Source organism: Polypterus senegalus, chromosome 13 (genome assembly GCF_016835505.1).
Source record: "Polypterus senegalus isolate Bchr_013 chromosome 13, ASM1683550v1, whole genome shotgun sequence".
Lineage (NCBI taxonomy): Eukaryota > Metazoa > Chordata > Cladistia > Polypteriformes > Polypteridae > Polypterus > Polypterus senegalus.
In genome coordinates, this window is record NC_053166.1 from 35,244,165 (window position 1) to 35,264,831 (window position 20,667).

The 20,667-nt window shown below is 38.4% G+C and overlaps 1 protein-coding gene across 3 annotated transcripts in view; it reads left to right on the forward strand.

The window, feature by feature from the left end:
* Positions 1-20,049, forward strand: part of htr4 (5-hydroxytryptamine receptor 4) — a 485,679-nt gene extending 465,630 nt beyond the window's left edge. Inside the window, exon 8 of one of the 3 annotated variants that reach the window (XM_039775641.1) lies at positions 16,363-20,049. In XM_039775641.1, coding sequence (XP_039631575.1) covers positions 16,363-16,483 — 121 coding nt within the window. In that variant the 3' untranslated portion in view covers positions 16,484-20,049. The remainder of the gene's footprint in view (positions 1-16,362) is intronic. The other 2 variants (XM_039775643.1, XM_039775642.1) reach the window with 2 other exon arrangements.
* Positions 20,050-20,667: the final 618 nt, after the last annotated feature.

Consider the following 20,667-nt stretch of genomic DNA (forward strand, 5'->3'; position numbering starts at 1 on the left):
ATGTCCCCTTCTCTTTAAGAATGTGGGAACTTTTTAGGTTTTCAGCAAGTTTTTTTTATTTTTAGAATTGTGGATGAAACATGCGAGATCTGAGCTCAGGTTACTTTTAACACATGTCTGAAATAAATAATAACCGGGTGTTTTGTTTTAATTGCATGCAAGATGCCTTCCTGGGGGAATATGTACCAGAGCATCATGCTGGTCACACAGTGGGATGGCGTGTTAAAGCTGGCTGTGAAGTTGCTGCCTGCATAGATGAATGTGCCTTTTATTTGAATGCCATCAGCTGTGCCTTTAGTCCCAGATATCTGCATGGCAGACAGGAAAAGAACCACTGATTACTGAAAGATAACACTCTGCACATTTTTTTGTGTTGTAAAATTCATTTTAAATAGATAAATTGGCCATCAGTCTAATAACACATAATGACAAAGTGAAAATGTGTTTTCAGAAAGGTTTGAAAATGTATTAAAAATCAAAAACTGAAATCTGTCATTTATATTAGTACTAGCAAAATACCCGCGCTTCGCAGCGGAGAAGTAATGAACAAGAAAAGGAAACATTTTAAAAATAACGTAGCATGATTGACAATGTAATTGTTTTGTCACTGTTATGAGTGTTGCTGTTATATATATATACACACACACACATATAAACATATACAGTATATACATATACACATATACAGTGTGGCAGAAAAGTAATGAGACTGATTTTTTATTTACCAAAGTTTTTATTTTTTTCAAACATCAATGTTATCCCCTTCAAAGTAGTTCCCTTGGGCAGCTACACACCGATGGAGACGTTGTTCCCACTGTTGGAAGCAGCGCTGGAAGTCTTCAACCGGTATGGTCTTCAGCATGTCCATTACACTCTTTTGGATGTTTTCTAAAGTCCCGAAATGACGTCCTTTGAGGACATTTTTTAGTTTAGGAAAAAGGAAAAAGTCACACGGACTGAGGTCAGATGAATAAGGGGGCTGGGGAACCACATGAATGCCTTTTGAGGTCAAAAATTCTGTTATGGAGAGGGCAGTTTTTCAGCACTATTTTGGCACAGACCTTTCACATGTGCAAATGTTCAGTCAAAATTTGATGAACGGTAAATCTGTTCCAATTTAATTGTTAACTTAACATTCTTAATGTTAAACGACGGTCTGATCTCACAAGAGTGTTCACACGTTCGATGTTTTCATTGTTTTTCGAAGTTGAAGGCCTCCCTGAAAAACTTGAGCTCGGGATAAAGAATGTTCCCCATAAGCCTGTTTTAACTTTTCAAACGTCACACTTGCCGATTCTCCAAGCTTAACACAAAATTTAATGGCACAACGTTGCTCCAAATTCCGCTGTTTTTTGCGTGACGCACAACCAAAAACACAACTTCGCTAATAGCAGTCACAAAAATCACGTAGTTAACGGAAGGAGTTGAAACTCGCACTGAGCTATGGGAGGGTACTGATACACGTGCTCTATCAAGGACAACAGCGCAGCGTTGCCAGATCGCTTGCAGTGTTGCCAGTCTCATTACTTTTCTGCCACACCTCGTATATACATATACATACATATCTACATATACTGTATACATATACATATACATATATATATATACATATATATATATACATATATATATATATATACACATACATCCACATATATATACATATACACATATATATATATATCTGTACTTTGAAGAAGACCCTTTGGCAGCAATTACAACTTGCCGTCTTTTTGAGTATATGTGTACAAGTTTCACACACCTGGATATAGTCAGTTTATCCCATTCTTCATGACAGATCCTATCAAGCTCCATTAGATTGGAAGGGAAGCGTCTGTAAACTGCCACCTTCAGGTCTCTCCACAGATGTTAAGTCTGGGCTTTGGCTGAGACACTCAAGGACAAACAGACATTTGTCTCAAAGCCACTCCAACGTTGCGTGCCTGGGGTCACTGTTGTGCTAAAAGACAAACCATCACTCCAGTCGGAAGGTGCATGCACTAGACCAGGTGTTCTTTATGGACTTTTCTGTATTTGGCTAAATGTATTCTTCCCTCAGTTCTGCTGAGAAACACCCCCATAATACGATGCTGCCACCACCATGTCTTCACCGTAGGAATGATATTTAGGCATGTCTTCACCAGACTTGGTGCCTGGAGTTCTGCTGAAACAGAGAATCTTTTTCCTCATGCTCTCAGAATCCTTTAAATGCAATCTGGTAAACTCCAGGAGGCCGTTTTATACCTTTTTACTCAAGAGTGTCATCTGTCTGATTAAAGGAGTGCTGCTGAAATTTTCTCCTATCTTCTGAAGCTCTGTTAGATCAACCATCGGGTTCTTGATCACCTCCCTGATCAAGACACTTCTTTCCCAGTTACTCAGTTTGGCCAACTTCAGGAAGAGTTCTAGTCATTCCAATCTTCTTCCATTTCACAATTTATGAGGCCACTGTGCTCCTGAGAACACCCAAAGTTTCAGAAATGGTTTTTCATCCTTGTCCTGATCGATGCTCCACCACATTTGATCACAGAGGGCTACAGAGAGTTCATTGGACTTCATGGCTTGCTGTTTGTTCTGACATGCAATGTGAAATGTGGGACCACATATATACAGATGTGTGTCCTTCTAAATGATACCCAAACAATTCATTTTGCCATAAGTGGACTTCAATCAAGTTCTGGAGATATCTTGAGGAGAATGAAAGCAAACAGGATACACATGACCAAAATTTGGTGTACCACAGCAAAGGCTCTGAATACTCATATGAATGAGATTTACAAACCCTTCTGGAAAAGTGCTATTGCTTTATCATTAAAGGTAACTGAGTGTAGATTGATGGGCAAAAATTGCAAATTTAACCATTTAAAGGAACTCTACAACATAATAAAATGTGCAGAAAGTGAAAGAGTCCAAAAACTTTCTGAATCCACTGTATTTCCACCATATAATCTAACCATGCATATTTCTAGGGCTCTACAGTTGTGAGTGCAGATGCATCATGGAATGAGTGACCATCCTGGCAGCATCGGGAACAAGAGAGGAACCAAACCTAGAGGGGACATCAGACCATTACAGGGCTCAGTCACCCACACAAGCTTACACGCACATGGAGACAATTTAGAATTGCTAATTAACCTAACAAACATGACTTTGTGATGTGAGAAAACAAACACAATGCCCAATAAAAACCATCAGAAACACTGGGAGGTGTTCAGGCTCCACAAAAACAGTGACCAGGCCAAGACCAACTCTTGTAGAGTGCCACCCCAGAGCATTTTTTTCATTTTCCTTCCTTTTTCTTTCTCAGTTTGCTTCTGCAGAATTGCATAGACCCCTCAGCATATATTGACCATGTGGCAGGCCACTTAAATTGCGTCACCTTACAGAGGCTCAAACATGGGTGTTGCTAAGCAACTGGACGTTAGAGAGTGCCAAGCAGCTTTGCTGGGATTCATTCAGCCTTTCATTAACTTATATGAAATAACTAGAAGGCAATGAACCCCACAGCCAAGCTTATTAATGACGGCTCTGGACTCCTGGATTTTTGCATGATAGCCAAAAAGAAATCCCAGCATGTGCGGTCTGAGTAATTTAAACACATCCGATATCATCTCAGCATGGGCTCCATCTCTTTGAAAGAATGTGTGGTGTATGAGTATGAAATTGGATTTTCTTTTTAATTCTGAACATTTTGAACTGATACTCTCAATAATTTTCAGCCACAAATTAATCAATTTTCAGATTTGTACAATATCCTTACATTTACACAAATAGCCTTAAACAATATTAAACTGCTCATTGAACAGTTTTAACTCCATCTTTTCTTAAACTAAATGCAATTTTAAGGTGATTTCAATGGTTAGTGCTGCCTAGGTCCCTGTGTTCAAACCCTAGCTTAGTTACCATCTGTTTGAAGTTTTCATGTTGCTCTCCGTGCTTGAGTGGGTGTCTACAGTGGATTCAGAAAGTATTCAGACTCCTTCACGTTCTGTGCATGTTACTGTGTTGTGGATTTCATCTGTGACCCTTTTCTATGGTACTCCAGATTGTGGTCAGGTGTATCCTGTTTGCTTTAGTTCTCCTTCAGATGTGCTTAGAACTTGATTGGAGTCCACCTATGGTCAACTGAATTGATTGGAAATCATTTAGAAAGACAAACACCTTTGTATAAAACATCACACCTTTCAGGACATAAAGCAAGCCATGAATCCAAGGAACATTCTGTAGAGCTCCACAATTAAAATTGAGATTTGGCAGATCATGGCAAGTGTGCAAAACCATTTCTAAAGCTTTGAGTGTTTCCAGGAGCACAGTGACCTCAAAAATTGTGAAATGGAAGATGTTTGGAATGACCAGGACTCTTCCTAGAGTTGGCCAAACTGAGTAACTGGGAAAGAAGGGTCTTGATCAGGGAGGTGACTAAGAACCCAATTTGCATGCTAATAGAGCGTCAGAAATCTTCCACTGAGACAGGAGAACCTGTTGGAAGGATGACCATCTCTGCAGCATACAGCATAAAGGTTTCAAAGAGATGAGAAGGATGAATCTGTGAAATGGTGTAGAATGCCAAGTTTAGTAGGAGTTGTTGAAATAAAGAGATATCTGAAAAGTATAAATCTGCATTTTTCTAAAATGAAGAAAGAGTACAGTAGGCAGTTTCAAGTACTTATTGTTAAATTGTCAGATTTAGGTCAAGTTTGAATGAAGATGAATCCAGCCACTTCCTAGGTGAACATGTGGTATAATTCTTGGGCTACCATATTTGTGCCACACAGCCAGAAAATTGTTAGGCAAAGCAAAACATTATGACATCCTGACATTATATGTGCTGACATTCAACTGAGTGAACCAATCTCAAGGGATTGGGTGATACCATAAGACTGGCTCTATGACTTTGTGGTTGATTGGTTTATTTTAGAGGTTTGACATTCAGCCTTTTAAGGGATTTAGGTTCAATGATCTCTTTTGTTTTTGGCATGTCACAAGTTAAATGGATGTCACAACTTTACAAGAATGTGCAAAGAGAAATGTCAACAAGGAGATGTTAAAGTGTTGGAGACCAACTGGGACTGAGAAGAAGAGTTAAAATGGAATTTTATTGTGGATAATAGGCCATCCTTCAGTGCCTCCCTTCCTGGCTACAGTCTTAATTTGGCCCTCAGCAGTTATGCTCCTTTCTCTTTTGTCTCTAGTCTAGAACTGAACCGATTTCCGCAGATGTTGTTCCTTAAATAGCCTGTGGTGCAGAAGAAATAGAACGTCCATTGCCAAGCCACAAGTGACATCAACAATTGTTGTCGGACTCATCCTCTGGTCTGTGGGTGAGAGAACAGGGGCTTTTAGCTACTAAAGAAAGTTCACCTCACTGCTGGGCACAGGATGAGATGGGGTCAGATGTAGGCAGGTTGGATGACTGAGTGTTAAAGTACAATGTTGGATGTGTATTTATTAACTAAATTTTCTAATTGTGCTATTTTTATTTATTCAATCCAGTAATAATGATACTGTTTATTTATTCATCACTGTACAAGGTAAGAACCAACCCTTACACTACAAATATTGGTAGGTCCTGTCATATGCTAACAGTCTGGCTACTCGCTCTGCCCCCAGTCCAGCACTATTCTTAGTTACAATATCAAATCAAATCAAACAAAATTAGGTTTTATTTGTCACATACACCTGTACATATGAGAACGATATGTAATGAAATTCTCAGTTGCTGAATTCAAGGACAGTGCATTAGAAGTATATAAAAAGTCACTAAATAGTAAATAGTCAATTCTATAAATATCAGTATGTACAATATCACCATTATATTAAGATTAATAACTTAATATAGTAGAATTAGCAATAAGGCGGCATGTAGCACTAGGCCCTGTCCTCATTTATGCTGTGGAAAGAAGCTTCCCCTCGTATCGCCCTCTCTGAACTGGTTTTCAGGAAGTGGTAGTCTTTCCCTGAGCACTGTACAAAGAAGAGGCTATGGTTGGGATGGTTGGGTATCCCTGATAACTTTCTTTGCCCTGATCCAACTTTGTTTGGTATAGATATTCTGGAAACTAATAAGTGCACACCCAATGATGCGTAAAGTTGACCACTCCACTCACAGCAGAGCATTATGGTCCTGCTGTATGCTGTTTCCAAACCAGGCTGTAATATATCCTGTTGGGATACTTTCAATGGTGGATATGCAGACATTCTTTAGTACATATGAGATCCATGAGGCGTCAGAGATGGTAAAGACATTGTGCATTCTTCACCATGGTGTCATGGTGTCAATATTCTTGGACCAGGTCAGGTCCTCTATGATGTGGACACTGAGGTATCTAAAACTGTCCACACTCTCCTCTTTAATGCTATTAATTCTGAGGGGGTGGTAGTGCCACTGCTGTTTTCTTTCACAAAGTCCACAATCAGCTCCTTTGTCTTATTGACATTCAGGAGAAGACTGTTGTCCTGACACCAGTGTGACAGACACTGCTCATCATCCAGATAAGCCTTGTCATTGTTAAAGAGCAGGCTTATCACAGTTGTGTCATCGGCAAACTTGACAATCGTGTGACAGATGTGTGTAGCCATGCGGTCATATGTGTTGAGGGAGTACAGCAGAGGACTCAGAACACAGTCCTGTGGAGCCGCTGTGTTAAGGGTAAGGGATGGTGAAGTGTGGCCACCAACACTTTATGGAAGAAATAAAATTGCAACAACAAGTTCCTTGATGAAGTGGCTGGAAATTTTTTAAATGCTCCAACTTTCAATCCTGGTAACCAAGTCTCCAAACGCACCTGAATGTCATTCATACATTTTCATGCTTGTTTACTCCTAAAACAATGAAGGGTCGGATTAACTGACTTCAAAGCAGGCTGTTTGCAATTTATTCAATCACTCCACAACCCTGAACTGAGTAACTGAATTAAGAAATAGGTAGAATTTGTTTATTCATTTTCTAAACCCATTTATCTCAAGAGTAGTGGCAAGCGGTTGAGGCCAATCCTGGCAGGATCAGGAGAAGGTGAGATGCAGTTCATAACAAACAATACTCACTTCCATGGCTACATTCACCATCAGGCCAACATAGAATGACAAGTCATCCTAACATGCACGTGTGTGAGTTGTGGGAGGAACAGAGGAAGAACCTGCAGACGCCATGGTGACAAACCTCAAAACCGAGGACTCTGGGACTGTGAGCCAACACCACTAACCAGATTAGTTTATTTTTTATAGCAGTCTTCCATGAGTGCTCACACATGTTTACAGCTATAATGTACGAAGAGTAAATTATTATGCCAAATGACATTTCAAATTACATTAAATGTACTATAAAACAGAGTACTTTCAAAAACTATTCCAAACAAATGACAGTAAAAAGTCCATTAGTATTATAACTGAGTTATGACAGGTGAAAATGGAGGGGAGCAAGGCACTAACTCCAGTTGATAGCATTCCTGGAGAAAACATGCCTATGGTTTTCTACATTTTAACACACACAGCCACTCTCCCCATCCCAGGCTTTTCACAGTTACCACAATGTGATGGCTGAAAATGTTCATTTTTTTTTTATGTTTCCGTCTGCTCCCAAGCACGCCCACATGCATAATCACTCATCACAATAAATCTATTCCAGTTCAGTGTTTTTAATTCTTGACATCCTCATTGCACAAAGGCTTTGGAGCAGACTAATAGTTTGTGGATAAGAAATGAATTAGCTCACTCCAGTTCTCGGTTTTATTTTTGCTTCAAGGCTGTAAGGCCATATACAGTGGTGTGAAAAACTATTTGCCTCCTTCCTGATTTCTTATTCTTTTGCATGTTTGTCACACAAAATGTTTCTGATCATCAAACACATTTAACCATTAGTCAAATATAACACAAGTAAACACAAAATGCAGTTTTTAAATGATGGTTTGTATTATTTAGGGAGAAAAAAAATCCAAACCTACATGGCCCTGTGTGAAAAAGTAATTGCCCCTTGTTAAAAATAACCTAACTGTGGTGTATCACACCTGAGTTCAATTTCCGTAGCCACCCCAGGCCTGATTACTGCCACACCTGTTTCAATCAAGAAATCGCTTAAATAGGAGCTGCCTGACACAGAGAAGTAGACCAAAAGCACCTCAAAAGCTAGACATCATGCCAAGATCCAAAGAAATTCAGGAGCAAATGAGAACAGAAGTAATTGAGATCGATCAGTCTGGTAAAGGTTGTAAAGCCATTTCTAAAGCTTTGGGACTCCAGCGAACCACAGTGAGAGCCATTATCCACAAATGGCAAAAACATGGAACAGTGGTGAACCTTCCCAGGAGTGGCCGCCAACCAAAATTACCCCAAAAGCGCAGAGACGACTCATCCGAGAGGTCACAAAAGACCCCAGGACAATGTCTAAAGAACTGCAGGCCTCATTTGCCTCAATTAAGGTCAGTGTTCACGACTCCACCATAAGAAAGAGACTGGGCAAAAACGGCCTGCATGGCAGATTTCCAAGACGCAAACCACTGTTAAGCAAAAAGAACATTAGGGCTCGTCTCAATTTTGCTAAGAAACATCTCAATGATTGCCAAGACTTTTGGGAAAATACCTTGTGGACTGATGAGACAAAAGTTGAACTTTTTGGAAGGCAAATGTCCCGTTACATCTGGCGTAAAAGGAACACAGCATTTCAGAAAAGAACATCATACCAACAGTAAAATATGGTGGTGGTAGTGTGATGGTCTGGGGTTGTTTTGCTGCTTCAGGACCTGGAAGGCTTGCTGTGATAGATGGAACCATGAATTCTACTGTCTACCAAAAAATCCTGAAGGAGAATGTCCGGCCATCTGTTCGTCAACTCAAGCTGAAGAGATCTTGGGTGCTGCAACAGGACAATGACCCAAAACACACCAGCAAATCCACCTCTGAATGGCTGAAGAAAAACAAAATGAAGACTTTGGAGTGGCCTAGTCAAAGTCCTGACCTGAATCCAATTGAGATGCTATGGCATGACCTTAAAAAGGCGGTTCATGCTAGAAAACCCTCAAATAAAGCTGAATTACAACAATTCTGCAAAGATGAGTGGGCCAAAATTCCTCCAGAGCGCTGTAAAAGACTCATTGCAAGTTATCGCAAACGCTTGATTGCAGTTATTGCTGCTAAGGGTGGCCCAACCAGTTATTAGGTTCAGGGGCAATTACTTTTCACACAGGGCCATGTAGGTTTGGATTTTTTTCTCCCTAAATAATAAAACCATCATTTAAAAACTGCATTTTGTGTTTACTTGTGTTATATTTGACTAATGGTTAAATGTGTTTGATGATCAGAAACATTTTGTGTGACAAACATGCAAAAGAATAAGAAATCAGGAAGGGGGCAAATAGTTTTTCACACCACTGTAATATTTTTATTCCATTACAGCTTAAGAATGCATCCATGCGAAGGTTAGAGTCTGTATAAGAGAAGGGGTAGAGTTCAACAAGCTCATTTTGGCTCGTCATCACTCATAATATTAAATGAGAAGCTCCTCACGTCACCACAGCTGGCTGTGGTTCAGTTACTTAAAGTTATGGCCTCAAAAGCAGAAATTGCTAAAAAGAGGTTGTGTAGACAGAAAAGCTGAGCCTTGCATATTCTTCTTGTTCCAGTGTTGTCTTTGAGCATTCTGGTGGGGGTATGTTAAATATAACAAAAGCCTGAGCTGACATATTTTAAGTCTTTTATTGCCACCACCTTGACCTTTCTGAACATTGTAATGATGCTCCATGCGTAAGCTTTTCATATTCAGTGTAATGCGGAGGGGGTGCATAATGAACATTGCAGTCACCTGATTAGGGAAAGAGAATCTGTTTCTCTTCTAGAATGCTATGGCCTAAATTATTGGAGGTTCAGCTTTAGGATGCATAGCCGTCACACATAGTGGCTGCAGGTTTTTATTTTTTTTATTGTTTTTGAGGGATTCTCCATGGTACTTTCTTTTTCTCCCTGTTTCCAAACACATATCGTTAGATTCATTTATGTCCCGCATACAATATGTGAGTGTGGGTGTCAGTATATCCAGCAACAGGCTGACATCCTGACTTGTGCCTGTATCCATCAAGTGTCTAAGAGTAGGAAAAATATCCTAAGTGGTTAAAAAAATCTCAGAATGATGCAAATCTGGTCCTGGAGTAGGAGTAAAAGAATTTTATCAAATTTTAAGTTTAGTTAACTTCTCCAAGCTTCACCAGGATTTAGGAGAGCTCATGAGCTATCCCAGCTTGCTAAGAGCTGCTGGAAGATGACAGAGGTTGGCATGCACATCCATGAAAAGGCGAATGGTTTAGGAAATGCTGAAAAACAGTGAAGTTGTAAATAGGTATCCATTTGACAGAGATGGGATAATATTTACAACAAATCTTGTATGTCTCATGATCGATCCATCTATGCGGAGAATCTTTATGATGGCTTAAAGAAGAAATAGATGCAAAATAGGGCGGCATGGTGGCGCAGTGGGTAGCGCTGCTGCCTCGCAGTTAAGAGACCTGGGTTTGCTTCCCAAGTCCTCCCTACGTGGGAGTTTGCATGTTCTCCCTGTGTCTGTGTGGGTTTCCTCCCACATTCCAAGGACATGCAGGTTAGGTGCATCGACGATCCTCAATTGTTCCAAGTGTCTGCTTGGTGTGGTTGTGTGTGTGTGCCCTGCGGTGGGCTGGCACCCTGCCACGGTTTTTTTCCTGCCTTGCGCCCTGTGTTGACTGAGATTGGGTCCAGCAGACCCCCGTGACCCTGTGTTAGGATATAGCGGGTTGGATAATGGAAAGATGGATGGATGGATAGATGCAAAATATATAAAACCATTACAAAATAAGTCTAATCCAAAAACTACTCAGTTGATTAGCCATGGGTATGTGTACAATAAGTACTGTAGGTTCTTTATTAGTCTGTCCTGCTTCTAGCTTTAATTCTGTAAAGGGGGTTGGATCAGATAATTGCTGCCAAGTGGGACATGGAGCAACAGTTTTTTGATCATTTTAGGTGGATATAAGTTTAAAATAAAGGATATGGCATTTTTGGAAATATGTTTTGACAAGTTTAATTAGTTTATTACGTTTTTTTAATTTACCTATTTTTTAAATTTATATGGAAGAAATTACGAGTAATTTATCGTGTCAGAAATCTTTGGTCCTGCTGAAAGTGGCTCTTAATAGAGAGACGCTGCTATAGTAATTGAAAGCTCTTTTTAAATAAATTCCTGTACAGAATAATCACTCATGTTAAAGTTAATTATAGAAAAATAAACACATTAGCTCACAGTCATTTCAAGATTATAACTGATGTATCTAATTATAAGACAGTATGTGTTAAAATAAATAGTATGTCATACTGTAAATGTATATTTAACAAATTTGTGTGTGTCCATGCAATCACTCCTGAATTTCCCTGTAGAAATCTGGGTGTTGTACCGTGTTATCCATTATGGATGTAATAAGAAGTCAGGCAAAATGACACCTTTTGTTGGCTAATCTTTTCATTTTGCTTGACTTCTCATTACCTGTAGGAATCACAATGGGGGTATTAGTGTCATGCTCCAGTCATTTGAACTCACTTCACATTGTTTTATGTATTCCCCATTGCTTTATTTAGTTCTGTATTGTCTTCTGAGTGTGCAGAATGGTCACACCACACTGCAAACACAATTAAGACCTATTTGGAATGGAAGTGTGCAGGTTAAGCACTAACAGTACTAGATTGGTTAACTCAGAGTCCTGACCGCAACATCACTGAATTTGTGTAGGATCAACAAAAAAGCAACCAAAGTTAAAGTGTTAAAGGAAAATCCTGCAAGATGCTTTGAAGAACTTACAATGGGAGACCCTAAAAAAAATAGATGAACATAGACCAAAGTGAGCTGTTTAGTTTTTCATTCATGCAATATACTGACTTGTTTAAAATAGACCAGACATTCTTGTTACTTTCTATTGTATCAATGTTTACTTGTGCTTGCTCTAATGTTACTGTATATACAGTAGTGGTGTCACGATCAAACATTCTATATGACCGCCAAGAGAACTAGCTTGAAAACAAATATTCCTTGGGTGGCTTAAGTCTTTTGCAAAATACTATAGATAGATAGATAGATAGATACTATATCAATCCCCAAGGGGAAATTTACATACTCCAGCAGCAGCCTACTGATAAAACCAATAAAAACACTATTAATTAAAGAAAGCTAAAAATGAAGTACAAGTTAAAAAATGCAAGGTGGAGAGTGCGAGGAAGGTGTAACAGACAATAATTTTGTATAATGTTAACGCTTACCCATGGTGGAACTGAACAGTGGCATAGTGTGGGGGAGGAACGATCTCCTCAGTCTGTCAGTGGAGCAGGACAGTGACAGCAGTCTGCCGCTGAAGCTGCTCCTCTGCCTGGAGATGATCCTGTTCAGTGGATGCAGTGGATTCTCCATGATTGAATGGACCCTGCTCAGCATCCATCACTCTGCCACAGATGTCAACCTGTCCAGCTCCGGGCCTACAATAGAGCCTGCCTTCCTCACCAGTTTGTCAAGGCGTGAGGTGTCCCTCTTCTTTATGCTGCCTCCCCAGCACACCACCGCGTAGAAGAGGGTGCTAGTCGGCTCTAACCTCTCTTGCACAGACCCGGGGTTTGTTTCCTGCCTTGCGCCCTGTGTTTGCTTGGATTGGCTCCAGCAGACCCCCGTGACCCTGTAGTTAAGATATAGTGGGTTGGATTAATGGATGGATGGAATATTATTACTTTACATTTTGTTATTGAAGGTATTATTCCGAAACAGCTTTATCTCTAAATGGCAGCACTGTTTATTTCACGATGGTAATTTTCAAGATGGTTTCATTATTTGTTAATCAGGACCAACATTTTGAATCTCTTTTTATTGGTTAATCAATTCCTGCTGATTACTTTAACCATTAAATTTCTAGAAATATAAGACGTTCATTTTTTTAGGGTTCAATATTTTGACCCTCTGGATCAGAAAAATCTTAATTTCTAGGCCATATTTTGTGCAGAAAATTACACTTTTAAGATAAAAAGTAAACCAATAGGTGTCTTCAGCAAAAATGATCAGAAAAACCATCCCCAGGGATGCACCCTCTAATGAGATATCGGCGGTCAAAGTTACTCTTTTTCATGGTAATATAGGCATGTGGAGTGTCGTTTAATGCTATTTTGAGATTGCTGATCACAAATATGATACAATTTTGATATTTGATTCTTTACCAGTGGTACTAGCACTCTAAGAGCAATTCCCAGAAAGTTAAGAATGGCACATTTCAAACATAAGCATGTGAGGCATCATTTCAGACTATTTCTATGTTAATGATTATGAATATGCTGTTATTTTTGACTTTTGATCCTTTACTAGGGATCTAGTCTTCTATGCATCTCTATCAGAGCATGAAAAATGACAAATTTCTATTACAATCAAGAATATTTAGACCTTACACATTTAAATTGAAGCATATATTTTAATATTTCAAATGCGTGACACAACTATTCTTGTTTATCATGTACGTCTTGCTCATGAAATTAATTGTTAACATTTTTTATGAACATCCCGATATAGGGTGGCTTATGCTAATTCAGAATTTTTAACATACTAACAAACTATACTGAACAGTGGGCACATTTATTAAACAATAATATGTTGTAATCATCTAATGACCTATTTACACTGCTGAAATCTGAAGGAAGTGCCTCATAAAACAATAAACATGCAACAATCTTGCACCAAGGATGAGACGCAGCCAGTCTTGCGCTGTACCTGCTCCTTCACATAATAATACTGGAATCACCTCTTCTCTCCTTTGCACTCTCTCTCTATCTCACTCTTCGTGATCAATCAAAAACAACCTACAAATCCTCCATTCTCTGTCTGAAAGTCTCCACATGTTTTCTTGAATGTCCTGTCCAATGGGTCACTGTCACTTAAGCATTCCTATATGAAGATCAGTCTGTCAGCCACAAATGATGTAATTTTAAGATACATTTTTGCTATATTGGGAATGTTCAGACACATACAGTAAGTGTTCTTCAGGATATTAATGTTGATGAAGATGTTCTCAGTAGCTTAAGATCAATTGAAAACCATGTTCACACAGAAAGTCATTTTGAAGCATGTCAGCTCAACACTAATATTGTGAAGAGCACTTGCACGTCTGAACATTTCCAATATATTGTCATTTTACCTCCAAATAGTATCCTGTGTTAAGTGATCTCTTTCTATTTCATCTGCATATCTCTCAAAACTGTTACCTGTCCCCATGTCTGTGCCAGTCGGAAGGCAAGTGTCGGTGTAGCATGAAAAACTCTTTGGTCACCTACCATCTACAATCGAGGAATGGTAATCAGCAGCAAACGATTAACCAATAGGACCAGGTTCAGATTGTTAGTCTTTGTCTTGATTGACACACGATGAGACCACCATGAAATGAGGGGTTTAGAAATATATAGCATTGGCATTTAAAGAGTCATTCGGAAATGCATGGTTCAGAAAAGACCCATTGTTAAATAAAACAGTCTTTAAATAGAAGAAGATTTTTAAAATAAAATCTGCAATAATGTAAGGAAACCATCCATCCATTTTCTAACCCGCTGAATCCGAATAGGGTCACGGGGGTCTGCTGGAGCCAATCCCAGCCAACACAGGGCACAAGGCAGGAACCAATCCTGGGCAGGGTGCCAACCCACCGCAGGACACACACAAACACACCCACACACCAAGCACACACTAGGGCCAATTTAGAATCGCCAATCCACCTAACCTGCATGTCTTTGGATTGTGGGAGGAAACCGGAGCGCCCGGAGGAAACCCACACAGACACAGGGAGAACATGCAAACTCCACGCAGGGAGGACCCGGGAAGCGAACCCGGGTCTCCTAACTGCGAGGCAGCAGCGCTACCACTGCGCCACCGTGCCGCCCTGTAAGGAAACCACAATATTGAAATCAGATAAAATAATGACATTGTATTTCATAATAATTGGATGACTTTTATTTAATTGTGTGCTGTTTTAATAATTTATTGACTCGACTGTATATTTTGCTGTAGTTTTCAATGTAATTAGTTTTATAACTGACATTTTATTTCACTTTGGCACAAATGGTATTCCATAATGAACTCCTTTAAAGGGTAAGTTTTGTATTTTTCAAGTCAAAGATATTTCTTCACCATCATAATATACATCATTTTTGACACATGACATTGAAACATATTTTATACATTTAAAAAAAAGATTAAAAAGATGTATAATATAGTGAATAAAGCCTTAAAACTTACCAAATACCTCAACTTTGAAATAGCAAAGGTTTTGAATTAAGAAACTGTGCCTTGTGCATTTCTGAGGCAACAGCAAAAGTAAACTAAAAAATAAATAAATTCAATTATAGATTTTGGGTACTATTTTTTCAAGATAAGGATATGTTTCTTACTCGCTTGTGAGCTTGCAGCAGGCACGGTTTAGTGGGTGGGCATTATGACCAGGGACTGTTCCTGCCTTGCATTCGGTGCTTGCTGAGATTGGCACTAGTTGCCCACAACTAGGAAGACAGATGGATGCCTGTAACGTCTGTTTAGCTCTTGTCACTTAATTGTCTGGCATACGTATTCGTGATATTCTCTCTTACTGAACATACTCATTCATTATCTTTCTAGCAGCAGCAGCTTCTGTACAGTAAAAGAATATGTGCAATCGTGACATTCTGTAGTTCTGATTGCCTAGTTGTCTATGGAACAGAGACTGTAATTCACATCAATATTCAATTGGCTTGGTGTTGGGTTTCCGAGGTGACTCCACTCTGTTGGCACTGGAGGGTGCTGCAGAAAGATGAGTGGCAAAGTCAAGTGTACATCTGGTCACATTTTAAAACAGCTGAATTTAATAACAATGGTTTGCTTTTTTTTCTTTCTTAATACAACATGGGTGTACTGTTTAGCAATATGTGTGTAATGTCAAAACATAAATCAATATTCAGTAACATTTTTGGCTTATGGACATATTTGGTAAACTTTAAAGCTTTTTTCACAGTGGGACCCTGGTATCCATAAGCTCCATTACAAATCGCAAGAGTGGGATAGTTATTTTATTTCTTTACATTTATAAAATATATTTCACTTTAGAATGCAATTTCATGTGGCAAATTAATATGTATCATTGTTTAGAAAGGACGTCAACATGAAAAATGCCGACATCGATATCTTTTAATGCCAAATAAAAGTTATCAGGACTTTTCCTTAAATCAATAGTGGATCATACTTCAAATCTGATTTAATTTTTCTTAAAAATGTTAAATTTAATGTATAAATTAGACAAAATCATAACTGTTCAAAAACCAGTTGAATGTACAAGTGATACAGATATTTGTTCTTCTTTATAGGTACACAGTGCTGCAGAATGGAAACCACACTGAAGAAATGAAGCAGCCACTAAACAAAGACACCGATTTGGAAGAGCTGAGCGCAAAATCCCAGGACAGAACGCAAAAGGAAGCCTCATAGCAGAGCAACATTCAGCTGATTCAGGAGATATGAAACCTGGCTTAGTTAATAATGTTTAGATCTACAAGTCAGCACGTTCCTTTCATTTTCCTTCCAGTAACAGACAAATGTGCTGGACATTTGGATTAAAAAAAAAGAAGGCAAATTAATATTTTCTTTTAATTCAGAACGTGGAATGTCTACAGAAGCAGTTTGAGAATAACAGAGTGGCAGGTTTCCATTGCCACCTCATTCTCGATTATTTGTTTTCTGCTCTGCTATCACTTGGTTTATATGCTTTTTTTTGTTTATTTTTTATCACTCTGACACTCAGAAGAAAAAAAAATGTTTACAGTCCAGTCTGAGCTACTGGAGTTATATTACAGTCTAAAAAAATATGAATGTAAATTTGAAAGAAATTTTATTTTTCCTTTACGTCAATCCACAACCTCCTTAAAATGTAAAATATTCTATTGTCCTACTCAAGAAATCAAAATTTGACTTGAAAGAACAAATCGTGTGAATCACGTTGTCTTCTAGTGGCACAGACAGGAATGATTTCAAATTCGACCCTATATGACATTCTGCTTTGGTTGAAGGGAACAGCCAAATGTCGCATGTACCCAGAAGTGTGAAGATTGAAGCCTTCTCTATGAACAAACTGTGGAACTTCTGATCCCCCCCTCCACCCCGAAATGTGTTATTTCCTTAAAAGAAAATATGCATAATATGTAAATTATTGTTGATCTTTTGCTCTAAAATGGGAAAAAAACTAGATTAGTTGATTTGATTAGAGTTTTTCTTTTAAGTGGTTGCTGCACAAATGTGGGCTATGTTTTTAGTTTTTAAGCTCTTTCTTATTCTTCTGAACGCTGACAGAAATTATCCACTTTTTTCCCTAATGCTTATGAGATCTGCTCCACATATTTCAAGCTTACAGGCAGGTACAGCGTGAGGATTTGGACATCCTGTCAGAGTTCAAGGTGCTGCAGCATAATGCAAAGTGCAATAACCCATAAACTGTTTGGGATCATGAACTGGTGAGCGGCTCTTGCACAGCTTTTGAAACCATTACCAAATAATAAGTGGTGAATATGAGTTACAGTCACATAAGAAAGTGCAATCTGTTTACCTAATGTGCCCTTGTAGAAATGGACTGGATAGAAGTCAACCTGACTTGATGATGAATTATGGAAATATTAGTAAGTATGGCTCTACAGCATCTGGTCAACATGCTTAATTATGAAGAGCTGGACCCTCTTTGTTTATTTTGTCAGAAAGTGATATACAGTATTTGTGATATATTCTAAAAAGTCATAGTTCCACTATGAGTTCTCTTTTAAAAGTGATGCTAAAAGAGCAGGGTAGATGTGAAGTGTAACTCTTTAATAAAAGTGGGCACTTTGGATCACCTTCAAATGAAGCTGTAATGAATGTAGTGGCATGATACTGCAGACCCTCAACAGTGATGTTCAGCATGTGCTTTAATTCTGTAATCAGAACAGTGACACAATAGCATAGAACCTTATTACTGATGTCTGCCATGTTCTTTAATTCTACATAGAAGAAAAAAATGATTATATGTTAGATTTGATGTCAAGAGGGAGAAGAGGGGGTAATGAAAATCATCTTAGTTCTCTTTCAGCTCAAGTTGGTGCTTAGTGGGAATTCCTAAGACAGGCATGTCTTGATCCTATAGGACAAATCATTTTTTTTTCTGTATTTTTAAATAGTATGTCGGTTCACCGATGTGTAATTGATCTGATTGGTTGTTGCACAGCATGTTGTTTTATTATTTTAGAAGAACAAGATGAAGTGAGAAATGAGCTAGGGTTGAATGTCTGTATAAAGTAAATGGAAAGCTGTCCCCGCAAATAATCTGCACATCTCAATTCGAGGATATAAAGTCTACTCCTTGAACATCACTGTCACTAGGTGTAATAGGGCGCCCTAGCGTAGTAATACAAGATTCATATTTTCACACTAGGACTCCCATTATACCTAATAATAACAAGCACTTTTGGTTATCTCATCAGAAATAAGTGATACTTTACCATATTATAAACTAGCTAAGCATAAACTATAAACTTAAAAACTAACTGTGAATGCTCAATAATATTGTGTTTAAATGGCTGAGACTATTTTCAGTGGTGATTAGAAACAGACAGTGACCACATATTATACAGGTGTAAATGCAAATGCAGTTTCTATTCACAGACAACATCTATTTAAGCAGATGATGCAGACACAGAAGACATGATTTCATCGTTGTATGCATACTTTGGATTGCTTGTGACCTGTGACATCATGTTTGCATCTCTCACAGGATCGTATGATACAGTGAGGACCCAGTTCCTCTAGTGTGCCTTTATTCATTTCATCTGCAGCAATTTACTACCAAAAATATGCCAAAATAGTTCAAAATTTTAATATAATCATTTAGATTTCTAAAATATATAGGGTCACTAGAGACCCTAGATACGGTAAAGTGTCAATTTTTTAACACGCACTTTTTAAGTGCTCTAATTGTAAAGCCCGCTTGAACAAAATGTGCTATTTTCAGGATTTCTTTTTATCTACAGTACATATGTTCATTACAGCTTTATTTCTATCTTGTTGCTTTCTATGCAGGAATTTACAAGTTTAGAGAGGTAAGAGATACGCAAAGAAATACAACAGGCTTATCAGAGTGATAGTTCTGATGCCATCAGATTATAAATGTTTTGTCAGGAAATTGAGGAGCAGAGAACAGATGAGAGGTAGAAGAATGAAGGTAAAGTTAGAAAGAAATCTCAGCCATGCACGAGTGCAACAACAAAAGTCATGTCAACTGAAACTGCTTCTTACAGAAACAAAAGTGGACAAAACAATTCACAGAATGTGTTATTACAGCTGCATTTCTATTGTGTTTGTCATTATTTAGGTATTTATGAGTTTAGAGAGATAAGAGGTGTGAAATGAAGTGCCGCTGGTACTTATCAGCATAAGAAGCCCTTGAAAGATTTCCTCTCATTGACGGCAGGTGACAAGTCCGATTCAGGCTGAGAGGCATGCAGCTAAGGGTCAAACAATACACAACATACTGAGGCAGTGCAGAGAGATGTTCTTTGCAGGGAATTGTAAAAGGGCTGAGATCAGATGAGGAAAAGAAGGTTGAAAGTGAAGTGGGCAGGCAGCTGTGAGAGGCTGAACAAAGTGAAACAGAACAAGCCTCATCACCTGAAGCAGCTTCTTACAGAATCAAAATTGGACTAAAAATGCAGAAAGTGCCATATTTGTTCAATATCAATGGACTGCAAAACAGCTGATTGCTGCAAAATGTGCCACAAGCCGCATTGTAATGAGCATAAAGATGTAACAGTGGGCAAGGATTATTGTCCTGAGTAGCAGACTATGATTGTGTAATTGTATATTTAAACTGTATAGTGTGAATGTTATGCATATAGGGGCACCTTAGTATAAAAATACTAGATAGATAAAGTGTCATAGGATCTGATGTTCCAGTAATGTTCATTAGTGATTAGTGCATCTAGAATGGGGTGCAGACTCCTTGGGAATATGTTCATTAGAGATTACAGCTTTCATTAAACCAAAAGTCTATATATATATATATATATATATATATATATATATATATATATATATATATATATATATATATATATATATATATATATATATATATATATATATATATATCCTTCCTTAGTAGTATGGTGGTAATTCTAAGATGAAGAACTAAAAGCTAAAAATAAAGAAAGGCTTCACATATCATCTTTTAATATCATCTGAACTCTCACAATAATACAATTTTCGAAGCAGAGCTACTGACAAAAGCATGTAGTTGTGGGGTTCCTGCAGCAGGCTCTGGCCACTTTGGGAGAGTGTGGGAAGCATGTTTCCTAGGTACAGGCAGGAGCGATATCTTTCATCCATCCGTAGATGAGCTCTAATGTTCATTGCAGTTTCCAGAGCTTTATACTTTTCTCGTGGTCTTTGCTTCCAAAATAAGACAATGCATGTACCAAACATGGGCTACAATATTTTGCTGGCATAAGGTAAATGGAAATTGCACACAGTAACTGCTGACCATAAACTGACCATCAGACCACAGCATACACCTACTCTCTTTTAATAGCCATTCTCCACTTGTGTCTTCCCATCTCACTATCAGGTTTCTTACATGGTGGGACTGTTTCTGCTTA